The sequence below is a fragment of the Asterias rubens genome, chromosome 10, assembly GCF_902459465.1.
Source record: "Asterias rubens chromosome 10, eAstRub1.3, whole genome shotgun sequence".
NCBI classification, from domain to species: Eukaryota; Metazoa; Echinodermata; class Asteroidea; order Forcipulatida; family Asteriidae; genus Asterias; species Asterias rubens.
The window spans coordinates 14,393,403-14,418,130 of record NC_047071.1 but is presented as its reverse complement, the minus strand read 5'-3'; the positions used below and the strand labels follow the sequence as shown (position 1 = coordinate 14,418,130).

At 37.8% G+C, this 24,728-nt stretch overlaps 1 protein-coding gene across 2 annotated transcripts in view; it reads left to right on the top strand.

Annotated features, from left to right (window-relative positions):
• LOC117295418 overlaps positions 1-24,728 on the top strand; it is a 103,840-nt gene that overhangs the window by 3,788 nt on the left and 75,324 nt on the right. For both annotated transcript variants that reach the window (XM_033778068.1, XM_033778067.1), the window contains exons 3-6: positions 13,387-14,044; positions 15,799-15,935; positions 17,319-17,451; positions 23,178-23,395. In XM_033778068.1, coding sequence (XP_033633959.1) covers positions 13,387-14,044; positions 15,799-15,935; positions 17,319-17,451; positions 23,178-23,395 — 1,146 coding nt within the window. The remainder of the gene's footprint in view (positions 1-13,386; positions 14,045-15,798; positions 15,936-17,318; positions 17,452-23,177; positions 23,396-24,728) is intronic.

Sequence of the window (24,728 nt, the reverse complement as noted above, 5' to 3'; positions counted from 1 at the left end):
TTAGGAATAGGAATATACATTTAACGGCGAGTCAAAACTAACCAGATTTGCTACATTTTCTATAGCATTTTGCCATGCTTGGCCTATACAAGGGAAATAATTCATTGTTGGCTCTGATTTTTTATTTTAAAAAGTGTGAAAATCCATGCCCTTGTACTCCTTGAAATAACCACCAACATAATAAATGTCATGTAAATATTCTAATCAAACCGACCTTTATTTGGGTAAATTATTGCCTTGTCCCTTCAAGATTGTGATTCCAAGCTGGCTGTACTGCCAGGGTCCTCTGTACACACAGTGTAATGTGTATAATGGTCTGATCATGGTCTGATCAGAAAAAGCAAATAAACACAGGCAAGCCCAAAATCCCCGCCCATCCGGCTGTCAGTTGAATCAAGGGTGTGGGAAAGCACGCCTCTGGGAATAGGTCACTTCAAAACTGGTGGCTAATTATAGACCGCCATTATTGAGTCTGACAATATTATGTTACACCTCGTAAATAAAGCTTAAAAGCCTTGTTAGTACACGTATAAAAGTGAAATTTAAAAAAAATTAATTTCATGCTGATAGTCTGGTGCTTTAAATCTAGACCTCATTGAAATTTGTGTAGTGTCTGTACCCTACAAGGCATGTGAATATTTTTGGCATCCAACCAGTTGTGCCCAAATTTGTTTACATTTGTGTAGGGGTAAACCCCAAAATATATTCTTTAACCATTTAGCCACTGTACCGCCCAGCCGCCTATAGCGATGCACTGTATGCGGTACGAGGAAACCTCGCTAGCTTGTGTTTGTAGAAAAAAAGGAACATCAAAAGAAAACTTGATAGTCATTAGTAGGTCTAGGCATGTGTTAATATATCTAGTTGTTATAGATCGTTATTAATTCTCCCTTCACAGTTGACTTGTCGAAGCTAATGATGATGAAATCTGTTAGCTCTTACACAAAAAAACGCTCATTAGTAAACAGGAAATTGTTCATCATTTATGATGATATTGTCGAAAATTAACGCCTTCACATTTAATCAGTATGAGCATTGAGCCAGATAAAAGCCTTGAAAAGCTATTGTGTCCATTTTATCCGTGCACAAACATATTCGCCATAAAAATTACCGTAGCCGTTTAACGAGAGGCATTTATTGTTCCCATGAGAACTTGTACTTAAATTATACAAATATTACCGAAAGGGTAAAAAATTGTGCATACACATTAAGCCATGGCTATCTTTTAAAATTTGAACTACGATTCCAGTAATTTACTGCAAGAGTCTTGAGAAACTGGATTTCAGCAAACTCGGGCGGTGCAGGGACTAAAGGGTTAAAGGGTAGATGTACTTTTTCCTAACATAAAACACAATGTCCACAGATTTACATTAAACTTACACAGTTTTAAGATTATGACAGTAGAAAGCTTCCCATGAAATTTTACTTACTGAGGTGCTGTAGTTTTTGAGAAATGAGTAAAAGTAATAATTTTCGTCTCAGTTTTAGCATGTAAAAATGTATTAACCAGTTATGCTATGGTTTTGGTATAATATCATAACTGGTTAATGGGATTTACATGCTAAAATAATTGTTGTCTTCCGGAGATGAAAATTATTTTGTGACTTGTTTTACTCATTTCCTCATAAACTACATATGTACACAACATTAGTTAATAATATTTGAAGGGAAGCTTTCCACTATCATTGTCTTCAAACTCTGTAAGTTTAATGTAAATCTTGTGACATTTTGAAAAAGTACCCGAATCCTTAAACCCCTATGCACTTATTCCAACTAGATTTTAAATGCAATATCAGTTAGAACCATAAATTGTTTGAACAACTTCCTTGTAGCCTAGGAACAAAGAACAGTAACATGCTCCACTTTTTGTTTACTGTCAAACAAATGCATTCTGACATCATGGAGTTGGCGAGTTTTGTTTTATTTAGTTCAAAGTCGTCTCAACTGTAGAGTGAAAACTTGAGACAAGATACGTATCTTAATCATTAATATCCTAAGTCGGGAATTCTCCTCCTTAGATGTCGTATGGTGTATATAGAGAAGTTAAGAACCACGTTAAGCAGACTGTTTGTTTTTTAAACTCCCAGGGACTTTTGTGAATAGAGAAAATTTTCCAGTTTCAAGCGTTAGGCGTGTAGGAGCGCATCGTTTGACTATGATGTAACTGATTTTTGAAGGTGTTTTTCCCAAACTGACTCCTTGAACTTTTTCTTCATCAACAACCTCTGAGACTTTGAGATAGCAAACTAACGTGTGATTCATTCAAACTATAACTACTTTGAAGATTTGACTACCTGGAATGTTTTGATTTTGCATTAGGCTTGATTCAAACTACCCCTACCCCTTCCCCCCCCCCAACAAAAAAACAAACCAACAACAACAACAACAACGACAACAAACACATTTAAAGGTCTTCCTTTCTTTGTAATTTTAAACCAAAAGGCAAGGAATTCTACTGTTCTTAAGGGGAATATTTTATCTTGAAAAAGGGAAGACATTTCCTGAATCCATCATGGTCAGTTTAATGCATTGAGGAGAAATTTTAACAGAGTGGGATGAAAGAAACTAAAAAAGGCATGAGCCAAGTTTTAGCGAGGAGTTGGTAAAGGGTGTCAAAATATGATGTGAACTTGAAGAAAAAAATTGACATCCAAATTCCAAATTGTTCACTTATAATATTGTAAATGACAGATAAAACAGGGGGTCAACATTTAAAACTGGGTGTCTGAAAGACACAGAGACACCCCCTGTGGGCACCCCCTATGGGCACCACATCTTACAAGAAATTGTGACATCATGCATCAAACACAGTATGAAACATCATAACCTTGGTTACCATGGATATAATTGATGAATTGATCTACACACCATGACTTCATAAGGCAGCCACACCCATCACCCATTACAGTCTCTGGTTGCTTGAATTCAATTAAGATATTTTATGTGTAGAGCTAATTAAAAAATCAAATTTTTGGGGTCTTTTTAAAATTTATCACCTAATGGAAGAGGACTTTAAAAACCTCTTCAATAAATTCCACATTAAAGTATGATTTTAAACTTTGCATGGTGGAAATACGATATATAGAAAGGTTTGCGGTAACACCATGTAATGGTAATCTCTAATTGAGTTGGGGTGGCTGGTTTCAACTCCACATAGTTCAAATAGTTTTACTGGCTTTAAGCTATGTCCTTGTGCCATCCATCATGATTTGATGAGGCCACATCAAGGATTTAGTTTTTTTAGTTTTTTTTAATCACTCCAAAAATGAAATACTACTGTCACCTCACAGTTACCTCAGTGAAAATGATAGGAAATGCTCCTTGTTCTGTTCACTCCGAACTGCCTTGACGAAACTCAACAATCGAATATATAAATCACCACTGATAATTCAAACTGATTATAAAGTATGGATAATCTGTTTATTGTTATGTAATATTGATTACTTAACCAATAACCAAGATACTGTTATCATCCGCTCCTTGCTTTAGTACCAGCACATTTCCTTTTTCCATCTTCACACAAGTAATGTAGGACTTGCAGTCCTAAGAATAGCTTACACGATCTAGCACCAGCTGTGTTCTTGGACTCTGGCTATAAGCATTTACCCAACAATATTTTGTGAGAAAATATAATTAGCTGTTACAAACTGCTTATAAATCATCCAAACGGACCTATACAATGTATCTTGCAACAAATAAGACACTGGACACTATTGGTAATTGTCAAAGACTATAGCCTTCACAGTTGGTGTAACTTAACATGCATAAAATAACAAACCTGAAACATTTGAGCTCAATCATTCGTCGAAGTTGCAAGATAATAATGAAAGAAAACAAACGAACATTTCTCGAAATCAAATTAGTGGAAAATCACTTATTTCTCGAAAACTACATTACTTCAGAGGGAACCGTTTTTCACAATATTTTATACTATCAACCTCTCCCCATTACTTGTTACCAAGAAAGGTTTTATGCTAAAAATTATGTTGAGTAATTTCCACTGCCTTTAATGGCTTGGCGTTTCGACCACAGCAGAGTCTTTCTCATTTTGCCTTAGAGACAGACTCCTGCTAGGGACAAAAGACTCAAAACGTGGTAAGCTTGGGCGATATCACGATATTATCGAATATCGCGATATTAATTTGGAAATGATTTCGATATCGGATGGATTTGGTTTTAATCGAAATATCGATATATCGCGATATATCGCAATAATCGCGATAATCGCGATATATCGCAATATCGATTAAATATCGCGATGTATTTGCTAGGTGAGACATCTTGCACCCCATAGGTTTGGAGTAAAAGCAGAAGAATAGGTCATTAGAACACCTCTCTTAAGCTATGACTGTCTCTTCTAGACTGATGATGTCAAATTTCATTAATCGCGATTTTATCGAATATCGCGATATATTGTCGGCGATATATCGTGAATAAAATAAATCGATATCACCCAAGCTTAAAACATGGTGTCATTAACTATTTCTGGCAAGAATATTTTCTGTTTTCTTGAACCAGTTCACATTCCCTCATAGATTGGGGAAATCAGTCTCATTTAAGTCTGTATTGTTATTATTTCGAAAACTTTTTGTTTTCCAAAAACCTAGGTTTTTTTCCCCCAGTCATTATTTGTTCACGCTTTTGGAATGTCATTTTGTTTGCTATCATTGCAATACAATTATTAATTTCGTCATCCGTTGTTATTTAGCGGTTTATTGTTGACATTGAATACCGATACAAATGAAAGGATTTGTATTACGTGAGGGGAAAATACGGGATTTTACGGATAAGCATCTTTTGTGATCACAGGAAAATGTTTTGAAATAGTTCAGTTGTCAGAAGGTGTTATTGTGTTACTGTACTTGGTGCTGTAAACTTCCACATTGCAATCACTGAAGGGTACATTTTGAGTCCTTTTTTTTATTTCCGTAAAAGTGTCATAATATTTAGGTTTTCAAAAGGTATTAACCTGACTGTGTTTGGTCTTGAAAACTTCTGCTGTGGATTTCTAAAATGAAACAATTTCTTGTTTTCCCCCTTTCTTTCCAATGTGTTTGTTCTATGCATTGCTGACTCTATTGCAGGCCTCAAAATAATCCACGGTACCCACAGCAATTGCCTTGGTGCCCTGTGCTTTTTGCTGTGGTGCTCTTTGCAAGGTCCATACACATTTTACCCGTAGAAGTGCCCCGTACCATAGAAAAGTTGGTGCGCCATCTTCAGCTAAAGAGCAAAGTTCAAGGACTCCATTGTAATGTTCCTTTTCTAGACAAGGTGCAAAGTTGTTTTTATCTTGTTGGCATAATTGTATTGAGCTGTTCTTTAATGCATTGTTGAATCAATGTTTACTTAACTCACAATAGAGGCATTGGTATAGTTTGTTTGAATGATCTATATATGCCATGTAGTAGGTGCCATTGCACTTCACATTCATAACTTCTGGTGTTTCTCCTTTTGGGAGGGATAATTTTGTACATGTACGATCATGAATGAATACCATGCTATAATGTTAACTTGTCATATATGCCCTAGTACTTGTTAAGTTGTAGTTGTCATGGCTGAAGTTAATGTGCCAAAAATGTGACCATCATACATTGTATATAAAATCCCATAAGACACTTACATTAAAAAAAGACTTGCATTATTACATAAAAAAAAGTCAAACTTATGTGTTGAAGTGCTTTCCTGTCTAAATACATAATTCCTCTAAAACTGAGCACCACTTCCATAGAGGGGTCCTCAATACAAAAAGATTACAAATACACCAACATTTAGAAAATATTCAATTCAATTCAATTCAATTCAATTCAATTCAATTCAATACACGTTTATTTCATACATTGTACTCTTGTTGAGAACAAAAAAACAATTGTGAGAATTAGACTCTACATAGAAATTTAACAAATCTAAAGTGTATTAAATTATACAGAAAAACAATATAAACTAAAAGCAAATAATAAATTAATAACTAGGAATTAACTAGAAAATATCTTTTATGAAGAATAAAAATGAGAGAGAATTGGAAATACCAGATGACTGTACTCTTCAAAAAAACACAAAGTAAATAAAAAATACTAAATATGTACCATCCTCTGATTACAGATAAATATTTATATGGTTTGTTAAAAACCAGAGCAGGCTAGAGTAAACAACCAATATTTGGAAATATAACATTATAATGTCAGACTTTGAAATAACCCACGGCACCCACAGCAATGGACCCTTCCCATGAAATATGCTAATCACATTCACGCATGCGTACAGACCCTGTTGGTTGGCAAACGCCACAGCGTGATGTTCCCTCATTTTGCCAACCAAAACGTTCGTGCGCACGCGCTATGTGCAATTTACATATTTCACGGGAAGGGTCTATTGCCAATGCCCCTTATTTTTGACCGCGCGGGGGCGCTATAAATAGTATTTTGATCACTTCCGGGGGTACACGCGATTCGCCCTGCACAAATTAATAGGCGTTCTGTCACTTTTGTTGCGCCGTAGTTTCAATTTGCTTTAGAGGTGGATTATAACGGCTCCTTTTAAAGTCTTATTGTCTGTGATGGATTAGATGTCTGTGGTTATAATGTGTTCCAATCTTTAAAAACTGTTTTGCGTATGAATGAATATACCCCCGGAAGTGATTGAGAGCGCCCTCACGCGGTCAAAAATATGGCCCATTGCCATGGTGCCCTATGCTATTGCTGTTGTGCCCTGTGCAAAGTTCATACTCAAATAAAAATCTTTCTCACACATGAACATACATAGGAGTTCCCCTTACCAGAAAAAAAATGCTGTGCCTCTTCAAGAACGTAAGTCAAAGCATATTTGGAATCTGTGGTGAACAACTATAAAATATGCTCGATGACACATTTGCATCATACTCATATTTTTTAATAATTTCGTATTGAACTTCGCACTTTCTGTGCTGCTCTATTGTCAACATGCCTTTGATCATCTGTATTGTTACCATGGCAACAGTGAAGTTCTACATCTGTCGTTGGAACGCATTTATTCAAGCCCGACCTTCGTGGAAACGAAACATCTGCTGTCACAAAGGCAAATAGACAATCAGTCATTGTACATTAATTTTCCGCCTGAGTAAATTGTTTACAATCAAAATTGAATAGTTTACATAAATTTGCACCCAGTATGGTCAATGAGCTTTATTACAAGGACTGTATTTTTGTCTTTAATGACCTCATATGTACAAAGTACATCACTTGTACAAAGTGCTAAATTTGTGGTAATTCTTTAAAAAAAACTATTTAAAAATATTTTGTTTATAGATTTTAATACACCCACTCAGCTACATGTAGATATTGTTATGATTGTGACAATCTGACAAAAAAAAACCATTACAAGCTGTATTTAAAAAAAGAAATATAAAAACAAAGAATACATTCAATGAAAATACATTGGTTGATGACAATCATCTTTTCAATTCTTTAGGCACTAATTTCCCAACTAACCATCTCGTCTCAGTTTCCGTGCATGCTTCAGCTTTTAAAGGGAAGCGATTTTCCTTAAGCTCTCGGCCTTCTTATCCTTACATGTAGATGTTCGTCTAATTAGTAATAATCCTAATTGGGACTAATTCTAATTAAAGGAAAACCCAGAGAGTTTTTGGCCTCTCTCCAGTACCACAATCTGATCTTGTTTGACTGCATGTCTCAGTTAAAAATAGAACTTGGCAAATGAGAACTAATTCCTGTTAATTCATCTCAATCTCTATGTGTGGCAGTAGGCGTGTCACCAAAGTCTCAAGTCTGCTTTATGACCGGTCCCACTGCAGCGATAACGATAACGACGCAAAGAGAACGCAATCTATTGGTTGAATGAGCGTGTGCGTATTCTGCGTAGAGCAATTAAACCAATGAATGCACTCTCTTTGCGTCGTGATCGTTATCTTTACCTTATTGCTGCAGTGTGACTCTGCCTTTACACTGACTTTTCAAAACAGAATCACCCTTTAAAGCCCTCAAGTTTCACACACTTGACTTTTGAAAAGGAGATTACTTTCTTTGCAATGTTTGAATTGAATCAGGAATGGATTGAACGCCATGATTCCATATAGTTTGTTTGAATAGTGGTCTGTATGCATATGAAATTACAGCCTGAAAGCATTGGGAGTGAGGTACTCAATAATTGCTACCTTTTTTAATACACGATGCACAGGTTCTGTGTAATGTGTAGTCTGAGCTGACCAGGTACATTATGTTTGCCAATTGCTGTAAAACGATACAGGAGCTGTCACTACAGTATGTCAAGTTCACTTGTGGTATGAGTAAGTTTGTCTCTGAATCTTTAAGTTGCAAGCTCATAACAACGTTTGTCTCCTACTACAGTATGTAGCAGGCCTGTATGATTCGTTTTTGAAAGGGCAAGGGCATCAAGGCATTTTCTTTGTGGTAAAGGGGAACCTTATGAGGAAATTATATATTTCTACTGGAGCATTTTTGAGAGCACCAAGGCAATGATCAGGGGGCATGGAGGCAATCGCCTCCGTTGCCTCTGTGCCTCCTTCTGATGTAGAAGGAGATCTGTTTTTGTAAAACTGCTGAGGACTGGATGCTCACACTCTCTTTGAATCAAGATAAGGTACAACCTTTGCAATGCTGGCAAAACTGCTACATATTTTCTTTGCATCAAGATTGCACTTTGCAGTGTAAACAAAACTACAGACATGTACAAATTAGTGTTCTCTTTTTTTTAATACTAAATATGAAGTGACAATCACAATGAATTTGATTTTCTATACAGCCTCTGTCAAGGCAATAGAGAACTTAAGACAATTTTCAAGATATCTTGTAAACAAATATTGTAGTTACTTTTTAACGATATTTAAACAAAAAGTAAACAATTCATAAAGTAAGCATCTGTTGGCCATGGTGATGTGCTTCCTTATTTCCTTCCATGAACAAGATGAGATCTTACACTGTTAATTAAGATACATGTAAAGAACATCGTCGGTTATGTTGGCAAAACTGCCACGAGTATGCACCCTATATTCTTGAATCAATTATTGTTACCGGTACTTGTATGTTGCCCACATGTTGATCAAGATTAGTGTACAACATTTGTCTGGGGAGAGAGTACAAAGATCAAGTTAAATACTCCGTTTGAAAAATATGATTTCATTTTGAGGGAGCAAATATTTTATATGTCAAACGGAAATGTTCCTCGGGGTGAAGTTAATACACCCAACCTCAATCGTACCTACCCACACCCAACATCCTGTCTGTCTTGGGCTGTTTTTAAGGACTGGATTAAAAGACCTCAAACGCTGACCCATTGTTTCATTTTAAAGGCACTGGACACTTTTGGTAATTGCCAAAGACCAGTATTCTTACTTGGTGTACCCCAACATATGTATAAAATAACAAACCTACGAAAAATTTGGCTCAATTGGTCTTTGAATTTGCAAGGGAATAATGAAAGAAGAAAAAAAACACTTGTTGCATTACTTTGTGTGCTTTCAGATCGTAATAAAAAGGCTTCAGCTGAAGTCTTTTTTATTATTTGAGTTAGAAATTACCTCTTTCTCAAAAACTGCGTTATAAAGGGAGTCGTTTTCCACAATGTTGTATACTATCAACAGCTCTCCATTACTCGTCACCAAGTAAGTTTTTATGCTAACAACTGTTTTTAGTAATTACCAATAGTGTCCAGTGCCTTTCAGTTGTAAACGCTTTCAGCACCTCGCCCATATTAAATGGGTTTCATGAACTGCCGATGACCTCTGCTGTAAATGATTTAAATATGCCGCTATAGTGACTTGAGTACAAGTCTAGTCATGGTTGTGTGTTAGTCTAATGCAAAGCATGATTGTGCATGACAAGCACAGCTGTCGCCGCCGCCGAAAAAATCACCGCCGCCGCAAAAATCACCGCCCGTAGTATTTACCAAACAGGCGTTGTTAATCTTGGGGCAGCCCTGCGCAATAGTGACAGAAAATTCTAGGCGGCGGTAGTATTGATTTTTAAAAGGGCTGCAATATCAAAATTGTGTTTTACATCGATGAAAATTTAGATGTTTATTTGCTTAGCAAAAATACGCAGGGGGGATCGGTTACGTGTGATACTCAAATTAGTTTGTAACATGGCGATCTACATGTAGCTAGCTGGTAACCTGTTTTTAAAAGCAGGATTTTCTCTTTAAAACAACATAGCATAGGCGTGTTGGAATAATTCAAAGGCCACGGCCTCTGTTGCCCTGGTCTTGGCCTTGGTGTCCCTCCAAAGATTCCCATCGACTTTAAGATTTCCCAAGGGAAGTTCCAAAGTCAAATTAAAAATGACCTTGCCCTCTCAAAGATTGAATTCCAGGCGTGTGGTTTATTACCACTGGATGCAGGTGTTTATGTTTGTGTCCACAAAAGTATCCATTTATCACTCTTAAAATAAAGGGCAATAAAAAATTACTTGGCTAGAAGTACAGCAATTTTCCATAGGAAAGCATTTCGAGAACCACTTCACTTTGAAGTAATGTGGTTATAACAATATCAGTTTTTCCCCCTGAAAAATGGTTATATATTTATTGACCAAACCAACAGCGGACGAGCCGCCAATAACAGGAAAGGATTGTGACAACCTTTTGGTCAGATGCTTTTCTGAGATTGTGTGAGAACAATTTTTGTTAGATACTTTTCTGGGATTGTGTATTTGGATTATTCTTCTTGCGTGGACATAACTGCTCCGGATTCGATATCGGCAATGTCTAAAAAAAATGCTACCATCTTTCAAAATAAAAATGTTCACTGGTTATGTCTATAGTGAATGTCTACGTTTGTATAGTATTAAAATAATTGAACATAAAAAAAGATGTGCGTTCCCTTCAAATCAAGGATATAATAACCATTTTGATTTGCATGCCCTGCAAATATCAATGCCCAGCAGTGAAAGCGCCGAAGTGGGTCACAAACACGTAGAGGTCAATCCAAACGTCCCAATTATACTTATTTACTTCCTATGGCATCCATCTAGACACCCCGAGGGGAGATGGTTTTAACCTATTCAGCCAATCCTTCAGTCCTGGTTATAGGCTAGGTGTAAATTGAGCTTGTGGACCTCGAGGCTCCCTTATGGATTGACAGATTGGAAGTGTGAAGACTACCAGCTTGACTGCCAGTGGAAACTGCCTGAGGGTTCCTGGATTTATTGCTACCGATCGCAACTGTAGGATTTGAGTGAAATACATCGTTAGGATGGGGTTACAGTGTCTTAGAAATTAAGGGGAATGATTGTGAGTGTGAACCTTTACAGATAAATAATAATGATAATTTTATTGTAAATAATTATAGATTTTTTTATATATGGCCAGGGATATTGGAATTGAAGGCCTTCGGGCTACAGTTTTTTTGGTAAACTTTTTTTAATTCCAGGCATATGTCCCTGGTTTTTGTTTTGTTTTGATTATGTTGTATTTTGTATGTGTTTTTATGCCGAATAAACAATAATGATAATAATAATAATATTGAACCTTTTTTAATAATGATGACACTCCTGACGAAAAAACCAGAACTCTGCTATACATGTACATTGTAGATGATATAGAATTTACAGTAAATGTACATTGTTTTACTAAAACAAATGTAAATCAATTTTATCTACTTTGAAAAAAAGAAAAAAAATTATTTAGGGTTGAACAAAGACAAAATCTTCTAGAGCAGGATTTGAACCAATGACCTCCGGATTAACCAGAGAGCTTGGGACGTCTAGGCTCCCTTATGGATTGACAGATTTGAAAGTGTGAAGACTACCAGCTTGATTCCTAGTGAAAATTGCCTGAGGGCTCCTCGATTTATTACTAACGATCACAACTGCAGGATTTTAGTGAAATGCATCGTTAGGATGGGGTTACAGTGTTGTAGAAATTATGGGGGAATGAGTGTGAACCTTTACAGATAATAAAGTTGAATATTTCTAGTGCGCCATGTCTGTCAATAATGATGACACTCCTGGCGCAAAAGCAAGAACTCTGCTCTACATGTAGAGGAGTGTACAATTGACATACAACACCACATATTCAATCAAATTTAATCATATTATCTATCGTAGGCCTGATACTTCATGGGGGCAACGGAGGCCGAATGCCTCCGTTGCCCCTTGCCATTGCATTGGTGCCCTTGAAATGCTCCAGTCAAAATTTACAGTTTCCTCATAGGGTGCCCTTTGCCAAAGAGAAAACGCCTTAGTGCCCTTGCCCTTTTAAAAACGAAGCATACAGGCCTGGAACTCCGATAATTTGTAGATAATCTACAAATTATCGGAGTTGAACAAAGACAAATTGACTAGAGTGGGATTTGAACCAACTACCTGCAGATCAACAAGCCGATGCTCTACCAACCGAGCCATCTCTACATTGTTGGCGGTCTCTATGTAGAACAAGGAGCCATTCCAACAGCTTTATTCCACATATTGCATCTCTTTAGAACTCCTTGTCTGGTGCATGTTTCCTTCCATTCTACAATACAATCTAGACTGTTTGAATAGAAACATCAATTCCTACCTTCAGCTCCCCTGAGTCATTTTTCGCATTTAATAGAAAACTTTTTGTGTAGATCCTTACCAAGAGTTTTCTATCCTTGTTTGGGCAAACTTGCTTTAAAAAAGGGAATCCAAATTTCATCAACCTACATGTAGATATAGCAGATATGGACGTCATGGGTTCACTTCCCACCCCGGGGGCCCCTGTGAATTTTGTTCTGTATTGCTCAGAAAGCTTAGAGTATACACTGCTGAATCTGACAAGTTGGATGTCAGAATTTCATAACATCTGGTGCTGCTGTGCCAGTGAGTTGTGATACTGTGAAAAAGTGATCTTTACAAAAAAACTTGTTTTTTTTAAACCAGTCGGATTTGTATCTAGGTTTTGAGACCCTTCAGACATCAATTTTCAAACGAGGTGAAACAGACCAAAAATAGGTCACCGGACGTTGATCTAGGAAAGAGGAAATTTGGAAATCGTTTTGCCAATATTCCTTGAACGTGATCTAGTTATTCCTAACTCAGATTTTGTTCTTGTGATAGACCTGAAGATAGACAGCTTCACTGCAAATTTGTTTTTCTTCCGTTTTTAACCAGGGCCCAATTTAATGGAGCTGCTACAGCAGGAAATACTGCTTAAAAAGGTTGTGCTTAGCAGAAATGAGCAGGATACCATTTAAAAATTGTACATGTGACATGGTAGTTTGGCTGGTAACCTTATTCTGGTAAACATCATTTTGTGGGCTTAACTATTTTTTGTACTTAGCTGGTCTTTGACAATTACCAAAAGTTTACCCCGCCTATAACACTCTCCTGCTTGCAACAGTCACACACCAGGTATATTAGCATCCACAGACTGTCATCCAACAAAATCTTTTCAAATGTTTTGATTTCCCTTCCACAGATTCCTGTTTGACAGCGCTCTAAGGTCGGGTAAACTCTGTGTGGCAATCTTCCGGAAGACTAAAAGGAAAGCGCCCCCGCCCCCGGCTACTACAGGTACCTGCCCAACCCAAGGTGTCTCTCAGTCTACTCCTCATGCCACAGTCCACAGAGAGGTATCTATTGAACCCGGGGTGGTAACTACTACTAGCTCTACTACTCAGTTGTCTGGCAGACAATACTCAAGTGGTTACCCACAAGGAAAGCCGAGTAACGGTCACATTTCCCAGGATAGCGGGAGACAAACTAACAAGGGGCCGGTCGTTGGCACACAATATCCAAGCTCTGCTTCCCAGGAGGAAGATATGAAAGCCAACCGAGTGAAGACGCTTCCCGCTGGAAGTTCGTTATCAGTGGCGGGAAGCAGCCAGGCGGAAACCATAGGAAGTCTGGTCAGTGGTGACAGGGCCTTCAGCATGAAGAGGCCTGCACCCCGGCAGCCTCCAGCGACAGTAGCAGCAGCAGCATTATCAACCCATACACCCCTAGTGGACTCGGGGACAACAGATGAGCCGATACTGCCGTCTAGGACGGTGAAGGTTTCGGAGACCTCACCGCATGTCACGCTGTCCAGGAGTGACTCAGTGCTGTCCAAGATGCTACCAGAGGTCAAGAGAAATGTAAGTGTACTGCAGAGATCTCTCTTGTGTAATACTTGTCAGACATGGTCAAACAAAAGACGGACTTCTTGTTTCAAGTTGGGAAAGGGATTTATTGGTGGTTGCCTCTTGTGTCTAAGTCACAGACAAAAGACTGACGAATATACAAGACTCGCAGTTGGTAAATGGATTTATTGGTGTTTGCCTTTTGTGTAATCTGTCAGACAAAAGACTGACGAATTCATGAGTACAGGAGTTCTTGTTTCAAGTTGGGAGCGGGATTTATTGATGGTTGACCAGGGTCAGCAGAGGCCAAGGGCTCCATGTAATTCCAGACCCAAAGTATAAGTTTTTTAAAGATCAGAATGTTTGTCAACACATATTTACATTGAACAAATACAGTGCTAAAATTTTTAAAAATTGTGGGTGTACTGTACGCAGTATGTATCAAGGCAAGCATTGTCTCAGTTCATGATTTAACTGTTCACCCATTTGAGGAAAAGAAAAAGAAATTTTGATAAAAAGTTTTTCCTTGGTCCCTTATAAATAGTTCCTTCCAGTCCAGTTTTTCAGAAACTTTTCAAGTTTTAACCAGTGGGACTAGTTAGCTTGTCATTTCAGTAGTCCGTCAGCTTTTCCCACAAGTCAACGTTTCATATTAAATAGGGATACTTTTCAACACTGAACTAGCAAGCCGGACCACTTTATTGGCAGAAGTTTGACTAGTCCTGGTCCTCAGTGTTTTAACAAGCGCTTGGCCACTGTTTTGTTAGAACACTTGAGTTAGCTTGGAAGGAAATATATTTACTACATGCGGTCTGACCATTCATGACAGATCACTCAGTACCTTATTCTGTTGGTGGTCCTGAAACCAACTCGTTAAATCAGCACCTCAGGATGTACTATACTATCCCATTCCAAACTTCCCTCCATGTATCCACATATCATAAATTCCTCTACTCTAAATTAAAACTTTGTCTGGTTTTATTTTTCCATTTTGTTTCGAGAGGCTGTTTAAGTATCAATTTCACGCTTCGGAATCTGATGCTGTAAATTATGCAAGTAGTCATAAAAAGTTTGCACGCTTGGCCTTTATTGGGTGATTTACAATGGGTATTGGGTTGAGGGTGACACTTGGCAATGGAGTCAAAGCTTCGGAGTTGAGTATTCACAGATGGGGCCCTATAGAGTTTAATTTGAGCTTTCGTTTTTGTAAAAGCAGACAAGCCCTGACCAAGTGCTAAGTAAAAAGAGTGGCTGCTTGCGCACATTCCTGTTGGAGAAAGGTTCAATTGGATTGGGACTTTGAAAGGACTCGTTTTCTTTCTGATTGATTTTTTTGTATACACCATGTAAACAAGGATTCTTTAGTTTTTAAAAGAGCTAGCTTGAAAATACTTTCCCTGTCGGGCCCTGCAAAAAGAACTTGCAAGCCAAACTTGCATATTAAATAGAGCTTTAATGGTACCCTTCTTCACACCACAACATTTGGGGCTCAGACAGTAATGTGGTATAGTGTACCCCCCCCCCAAAAAAAAAAAAGTCCTTTCGTGTCTTCATCATGTTCTGGGAATCTCAGGAATTCTTTAGAGGATTAAGGGAGGGGGCTACTTCTGTACAAGAGGTTCTCAAAGAGTGTGTTTTAAAAGTATGAGAACATGTTGGGGGCACCTCTGCCATATGTGGGGCAAGGTACGTATAAACTATAGATTTTGTGTAGTAACCTAATTTGTCAACGATGTTGAATGCCTAGTTTATTCTTTCCTATTTTGCAGAAACGAGAGGTCGTCAAAATCCACTTGGTGAAAAACAAGGGTGCGCTTGGGATTCAGATAGCAGGTGGCAAGGGGTCTAGGAAGGGAGATATCGGGATCTTTGTAGCTGGTATAGATGAGGGAAGCCCAGCAGAGCGGTAAGAAGTACTGTCGGATATCTCGTATAAACCGTAGTCCTTGTAGTGTTCAACAGGGCCCTGACCGAGTGTTGTTTGAAGCTTTGCATGGTGTGGATCATAAGACAAACTATAGTAGTGAACTTGTGGGTACGACCATGTTATAAAAAACAGGGATGGAATTGACGATCGTGTAAAAATATCCATGACATATTTGTGTTGTTTTGTTAGCAAGTAAAAACTGTACTTGAAACTTGAAACTTTCATGTGTGACTTTTATGGTATCTTTCTTTATAGCTTTGCCTATAAATACACTTTTTGATGACAAAAACCCATCTCTGACCCTATCTTTTAATTTCATGTACATGCAAACTTTTCTAGTCCAAGAACATTGACCCTTCCTTCAGATAGGAACCCATAAACTTGCTATAAACACATAGCACAATAGTCTAAGATGTTACTCTTTACTGATCTTGTGCACAACTTTACTAAAAACGAGTGAACAAAAACATACACTCATTTCTTGAAGGTCTCCTTTGATCACCCACTTCCAAAGTTGAAGGGTACAATGTACACAGTTTTATAAACCAACCTGCTGACCCATTTCAAGAGACATAAAGGAAATCAGTTATTTCGTTAATATGTTTTTCCTCATGTGGTTACAGTTCCATTTTGATTTAGACAAACAATGTAATATGAGTCAATTCCCAAAATGAAATCAGCACTTTTTTAACCAATCACCCCCCACCTATTCGGTGCATGGTAAGCAGGGCTTACTAATTTCATAGAGCTGATGTAGCACAAAATGTTGCTTAAAATATTGCTAAGCATAATGTAGCAGGATACCATCGGGATACTGTGATCTATTTTGACTGATATCCTAGTAGGCATAATTATGCTTAGCTGATATTTTGTGCATGAGCAGCTCTATGTAAATGTTGATTTCATTTCTTACATGTTGTTCCAAGCACATTTGCGTTGCACAGGAATATTTTCTTTTAACAGAAATAGTAACCCACACAGAATGCAATTTACACTTTTTGAAGGCATTACTTTACTTCTTCTTGTTTTTTTTGTCCAGGGCCTTTTCCCACATAGCAATAAGACTTTGGAAACCACTTTCTGAAGACCTCAGACAAATGCACAACATCACTTTCTTCCAGCAGAATCCTAAAACATGCTTGTTCATGCTTACTTCCTCAACAATTTGACAATACTTTAACTTAACTTCTACAAGCCCAGTGCCTTTGAATATTGTTTACAGGAAAGTGCGCCTTACAAATGCTGTATTTACTATTCCTTAAAAGTAACCGCCAAAAAAAAAGTTTCTGAATCTCTCCCCTTCCCCGGTGACCCTTAGTCTCCATGAACTAATCCTGTATCTTTTGTCGGAATGGTCAACAGGGATGGACGTCTACAAAAGGGCGATGAGATATTGATGATTAACGGTCACAGCCTAATCGCTGTGATTCACAAGGAGGTAGTGGACATCCTTCGTAACTCAGGAAGTATCGTTCAACTGGTCATCGCAAGAAAGGTATATAGATTGTCCGATGTGTTTCTCCCTGGTGGACTGTAGGAAATTATACTGTTGACCATTATAAAGTTTTAGATTAGAAGGGCATGCGTACAACTTACAGGAGGGAAATATCATGGGGGGGGGGAAGGTGGTTGAGGGTGGATGGAATTTTTGTCAGGCATGATACTCTTTCTTTCTACTATAGTCTGAATTCACCACTGTAACTGTAAACGGTTTCTGTTAAGCAATATTTTTCTGTGCTTAGCCAGGTTGTGTGCTTACAGGCTTCATGAAATTTGGCCCTGGGCACAGTGCAGGGTGATGTAGACCAGCTTGACAGTTTGCTAAATCAATTTGTATACATTTAGGCTGTGTCCAAAACAGCGTCTTCAGCTACAGCTACGGCTGGATTGCACATGTCTGCCTATTCCCCAACACTGGCAGACGCACTGATCTCGCTGTAGGAGAAGCTGAAGTCACCGTTTTAGACACGGCCTACATGTACATGTAAATGTTGCTTAAAGTGAAAGAAGTTCTCATGTTCCTTATTTCATGATGAGTCATTGCTCCATGAATGTCTAGCAGATTTAACATACACATGGTTTAAAGGTGGGAAAGTTTTCCTGGAAATATTTGTGTCTGAAAAAAAAAAACCTGGGGGCCTGCAATTTCATCCCATTACAGATGTGTTCCATAGCATTGGCTGTGGCTAAAATGGTCTCAAGTGGCTGTCATTGAATGTTGAAATTTTTGCTGAATTCCAAACAGGATGTTCAAATCACCCCAACACAAGCTTCAAGGAAAACTGTCAATTTAGTCTCACACAAAATTAATCTTTCTGTCAGGTGTTAATTTCTGTCAGAAAATTTTGACAGGGAAATGGTGACATCTGCAAGTTCAAAAACATGGCTGGAAAACACCTGGCCCGAATTTCATGGCTCTGCTTACCGTAAGCGAAGAAGTGGCGCTTACGGAAGCAAGGAATTCCGCGCTATTATCGAGTGTATGTCACAGGTTAGAAGGGAACTTTTGCTTGTGCGAAAACACACCACACATTCTTTGCTGACACAGCTATTGCTGAAAATTATGAAATCCCTTCTACTCAAGCAGCTCTATGCTGGGCCCAATTTCATTCGGTAACACCATGCGTATATCTACTTGCCAGGTAGAGTTTGTTCTTTAGAGAACAGTCTTGCTTTATATTCTATTACAGCGAAGTAGATATTTCAGATTTTTTCAGGAGACTTCCTCATTTCTAAAAAGAACTGTCCTGCTTTTAAAAGCAGCTTTATGAAATTGGCCCCTGATGCTCTCAAAGGAAATCTATTTGAACTTAACGGTCACTCTCTGAATTGATTTATCTCTATTATTCATTGTCTGGCAGCGGCAAAATCACCGCCTACACTCTTCAGATTACTTCCAGCTCTTCACTTATGCTGTCAAATCATATTAGGACATTCATAAAGAAGTAATTTTCAGTTTAAAGTTTGGGGGAGAATTGGCCCGGAGTTACAGTACGAAGGACAGCCTAGAGGGTTTTTGTGAAGATAGTGGAAACTGAAGCCATATGTAAGTCTGGTCAACAGCGGAACAGCAATCATAGTTGTGGGTAGCGGGTGATTATCGCTAACTGCTAACTTGAGTCTTTAGGGTTGAGAGTCGCGGCTGCTTCCACGGGGGTTGCTTTACTATGGAATTGTACGCATCTGACCTGTGCCCAATTTTATAGAACTGCTTTTAAACAAATTTGTTTGCTTGAAAGCAGACAAACTTTCTTACAAAACTAACAGGATACCAGTCAGAAATTATGCATGTCACAGGGTATTTGGCTGGTAACCGTATTCTGGTAAGCTACTTTGGTGTTCTAAGCAGCTCTATAAAAATGGTCCTTGACCTTGACAAACTTCTTGACTCAAAGGGACTTTGAAAACTCACAAGAAGTCACACACACTTGTGGAAAAAAAATTGTTCTTTTGGACAGTTATACATTCCAATATCAATTTTGTCTTATTAAACTTAGTTTGACATTTGACGGAAAGTTTTGTAATCATAAGATAAATTCAGCAAATAAGTGTTGTTTCACTTTTGATACGTGTCAACCATGCATTACTATTAATTGAGCACAGATGTTTTTTGAAGTCGTACCAAAGAGTACCAGGGCCCTAGAGTTGCTGAAGCACAAAAAGAAGCTAAGCATAACACAATTATGCTTACCAGGATAAGGTTACCAGCCAAATCATCATGTCAAAAGTGCAATTTGTAACTGGTATTCATAATCCTGCTCATTTCTGCTTAGCAGAAAATTGTTAAGCAATATATTCTGCTTAAACAGCTTTATGAAATTGGGCCCAGTTTGTTTCTGATGCATTTACCAGATAACCTTTGACCTCCAATTCCCAGTAACCACAAGGCATGCTGGGGTCACTGACCTGCGTTGATGTTGCAGGTGGATAAGAGGTTTGGTTTTGTGGATTTAGGATAAATTCACTGACAGGATGTTCCTATTCTTGTCAGTATTTCTTGACGTGAGTCCAGGGAGTTTGATGTAAACCACATAGTTTCCCAATGGAATACATGCAGTTTGGGGGGAAGTTTTTGTAGAGTGTTCTTTTTCGTTTTTTTGACTGTAATTTATCAGAAACAACATAATTTCATTTGTCTGTGAAAATCGGTTTGGAATTCTATTCTGAGTATTACTTGTTACCCAACTGACAAAGACTTCATTTTTGTATCATGTGTTTCTGTATTCATCGCTGCATGCTCAAACGTCAAAGATATTGCATTTTTTAAACGATGTTCTCATCAACAAAACTCAAAATGACTGGATAGATAAAAAAAGTAATAACAGTTGCTTCGAAAAGGTAATGCAAGCACACTTGACCATGTTTGCACAATTTAAAAAGTTTTACGCTAACCTTGGTGCTAACCTTGTAAGTAAAGAATGATGACCAAAGCATTGAAATATCTGGTACCTTGTAGGTAGGATCCATTTGGTCATGATAAATTGAAACTTAAAAATTGCTGATCGCAGTCGTGTCCAAATATGAATACTGCCCTCTAAAATTTGTCAAGTTGCACAGTGGGCTCACAGGCATCCAGAACTTCATCTCTGAGAGGGCAAGGCCATTTTTAATATGCAAAGGGCACTTTCATGGAAACATCTTCAAGTCTGTGGTGAAGCTTGTAGGGGCACCAAGGCAAAGGCAAGGGGCCACAGAGGAGTCCATGGCCCTTCAAAGTAATCCTATGATTCCAGAATAAGGCACGTCGCCTGACGTGCTCAGCCCTAGGTGTATTTTCAGAGAAAACAAGCCCCATGCGATGAAAATCTAGAGACTCTAAAGGCATGTACTGTACACCCAAAACGAGAACCTGTGGTTATAACCCTACTACCTGTCCGATCTCCAACCATGAGTCACTTTAGTAGAGGGGGGCAGTGCTTAACCTGTGTATTGTCTGTATCTCTTTCCTGTGCAGTTTTTAACATTCCCCCTTCAACCCGAATTATTTTTAAGGGAGGGGGAGACTGCTTCTCATCCAAGCTGTCAATATAAATCATTCAACTGATATAAAAACAAAATTAAAAAAAATCTTCTAGAAAGAGAGACTGCAAGGGTTTAACGTCAGGCCACTTACCTGTACTTTTTTTGTTGCATTTTTGTACGTGAAAACTTTCAACATTTAAGTGTCTTTCATGTTTCGGTATTTTATTTGTCTTGTTGAGGAAAAAAATAATAAAAAATACTTGCAAATTCCTTGAAAGGGCAGGGAAGGCGGAATGAAGTGCTTTCAATAAGAGTTTATCTAGGACAGGTTGGGGGAAGAAAAAAAAAAAAATCACAAACACCGTTATACCTTTAAAGGCAGTGGACACTATTGGTAATTACTCAAAATAATTATTAGCATAAAACCTTACTTGGTAACGAGTAATGGGGAGAGGTTGATGGTATAAAACATTGTGAGAAACTGCTCCCTCTGAAGCGACGAGTTTTCGAGAAAGTAGTAATTTTCCACAAATTTGATTTTTGAGACCTCAGATTTAGAATTTGAGGTCTCAAAATCAAGCATCGGAAAGCACACAACTTCGTGTGACAAGGGTTTTTTTTTCTTCTCATTATTATCTCGCAACATCGCAACCAATTGAGCTCAAATTTTCGAAGGTTTGTTATTTTATGCATATTTTGAGTTACACCAAGTGAGAAGACTGGTCTCTGACAATTACCAATAATGTCCACTTCCTTTAATTAAAAAAACAAAACGTTTCCAACCCACTGCCTCTAGTAGACATTTATAGCATTCCCACTCAACTCGACAAAACCATAAATAATTTATAAGACAGGCCATGTAACTCTTCTGCGAATCCATGGTTGGCAGCGTTAGATTTGTGACTTGATTCAATTTAAAAGTTTACCTTAGCTTATTGAATAAAAAAAGAATACAAAATAACAGATCTAAAATGCAGCTGAATTTTGACCTTTTGACTTTAAAATCTTGCGAGAATTTCCTTTGATAGACAAACAAGATCTGGATTATACTGCCTTTCTAAGTTGGAATCTTAAAGATAATGTGTAAAAAGTTGATGTAAGCTCACTTTTAAAATTAGCTCCTTTTTGTAAAAAGTGTACATGTATGCTGTAGAATATTTGGTGTATCATAAAATTAATGGCAATGCAAACTTTAGTTTGAAGCCTACAGCAGCTTTTGATAGTTGAAAGCAGTTTAAGAACATTTCACTTTGAAGTAATGTAGTTGTGAAAATATTTACCAGTTTTTGTGCCCAAAATTGTTTCGACCCCAGCAGAGTCTTTCTAAAAGGCTAAATGACCCCCGTTTTTTTTGTGTTTTTTTTCGTCTTATAATTCCATGCCTTTAACTCCAAATATCCTTCTGGACTATTTCTTTTGACATAAAGAGAGAAAAAAAATATGGAAAAAAAAAAGGAGTAAGAGGTGTTTCAACTTAAATTGAAAGCATAAACCACAGAATTGGAAATAAATCAATGGATGTGTTTCTGTAGGCGTTTGACAGGTTTTGGCTGGCACCTCTCTTTGGCTTTCCTCACTGTATCCATCAGGGAATATTTACAATTTGTGCAGAGTATCTGTTAAAATTGGATTTAGTTTTTATTGGAAACTATTGGCTTTAGGCTTTATTAGTGTGGGGGAGGGGGAGGGTGCACCACCACAAGTTTGAGCTAAAAAGATTAATGTTAAAGTTGGAGGTAAACAAGTTAAATTCCACAAGACGGCAGGGCTTTTAGCATAAAATGTTACTGGACTAGACTTTATTTTACAAGACGAGAATCTTTGATCACCCGTGGGAACGAGATCGTGTACTTACACTCTCATTATAAAACTTCTAGTGTTACTTTTGAAGCATTTTGTTGAGTCTTGTAACCTCATTTTAGTCTATTTGTTGGTTTGGTATTTTCTTTGAGGCATAAGGGTGCTAAATTTTACTGTTGTTTCTCTAACATGTAGGATGTACCTAGTTAGTATGGTGAACTGATGCAAGGATATTAGTTGGTAATACACTGCTCTAGAATTGCAAATGTCATGGGTTCGAACCCCTCCCTAGTAAAATGCCATTTTGTTCACAGACCTTGGAAAAGTACTGAGTAAACAGTGCTTACACACATCGGTGTACAAGGTTAAAACCAAAATTAATAATCTTTATCACGGCGCAAATTTAACATCTATTGTATATTTGTTTAATTCCGTGTGATATTTTTGTTCTCTTGTTAGAGGAAGCACCGTCATCGTTTACGGCACCACCACCAAACCCTCAGCCAGACAGCGTCCAGTACGTCGGACTCGGAGAGCATCTCAAGCCAGCACTCGACCCCCGGCAGCTCCCCGCGTGTGTCAACCAGGTTGAATCACGGCAAGGAGAACACCAGCCCTCTGTACGGTGGGAAGGTCCTCCTCCCCAGGGATGTCGACAATGTTGCTCAACCCCACAGGTAAGTGGTCTCAATCAATAAGTAGTTAGAAATTTCCAATTTTTTAATCTTAATTCTACATCAGGAAAGGTTTTCCACCTTTGGGAAAAACACTGCGTATTAAAGAAAAATTATGCCTATTAGGAAACTTGTAATCAAATTACCCTGACGATTGATTTTTTTTATATATAATGTGGCGACGTTAAAGGATTTGGGTACTTTTTGTAACACAATGTCCACAGATAATGATAGTAGAAAACTTTACTAGCTGAGGTGCTGTAGTTTTTGAGAAATGAGTAAAACAATCTCACAAAAATTTGTTTCACATGATAAAATAATAATTGTCTTTCGAGACAAAAAATATTTTTGTGAAAACTACAGCACCTCAGAATGTAATTTTTTAAGGGAAGCTTTCTACCATCATTGGATTAAAACTGTGTGAGTTTAATGTAAGTCTGTTGACATTGCATTTTGTGTCCTACAAAAAGAACCCAGACCCTTAACGCATGAGTTTATAACATTCATCAAGTTTCATGGCACCAGAAGTATCACATGATCAAGAAATACCAAGCGTTTTTTTTTTTTTTTTTTTTTTTTTTTACCTCAATTTTTTTTCTTCATTCTACATCAGGTAAGGTTTCCACCTTTGGGAAAAACACTGTATGTTAAAAAGAAATTATACCCGATGATTTGACTGTTTTATGGATTTTTGTTGTTATATAATATGGATGCATTAGGGCATGAGTTTATAACATTCACCATCATGTTTCATGGCACCAGAAGTATCACATGATTGCAAAATACACGTCCGTTACAAATTGTGGTTTTCACATCTGAAGATCATTTGAACTGGAGATCAAAATAGAATCAAGGTTTACTAACGGTCATACAAAACAAGGTAGTGGAAAATCGCTGGAAGAAAGTTTTCCACTCTAGAAGATTTACTATCTAGGCCCCTAGCACAGCCATCAGAAGTAGTTTAGTGATCAAATACTTGGCAGAGAAACCACATTTTCTGGTTTGAATTTTATTTTATCTGAAGTGTGCAGCAAGCCTGTGATTTGGAACGCTCAGGGATGTGATTTCTCCGCTTTTAAAGATCAAATTTTGAAAGAAATGGAGATATAACCATATAATAACGCCCCAGATTGCAGAATAAGGCTTTTAAAACCACAGATTAATGTAATATTGGGCTTCATGCTCGCAAGTTTTGAAGTTCAGTTCTTGTTTTCAACAGCCTGTCACATCCTAGTCTTGGTTCAAGACTCTCCTGGATTTGTCACAACAGGGCGCGCTATCACCCCCAACGCGCTATCAACCACTAACCGCTATCACCCGAGAACCGCTATCACAG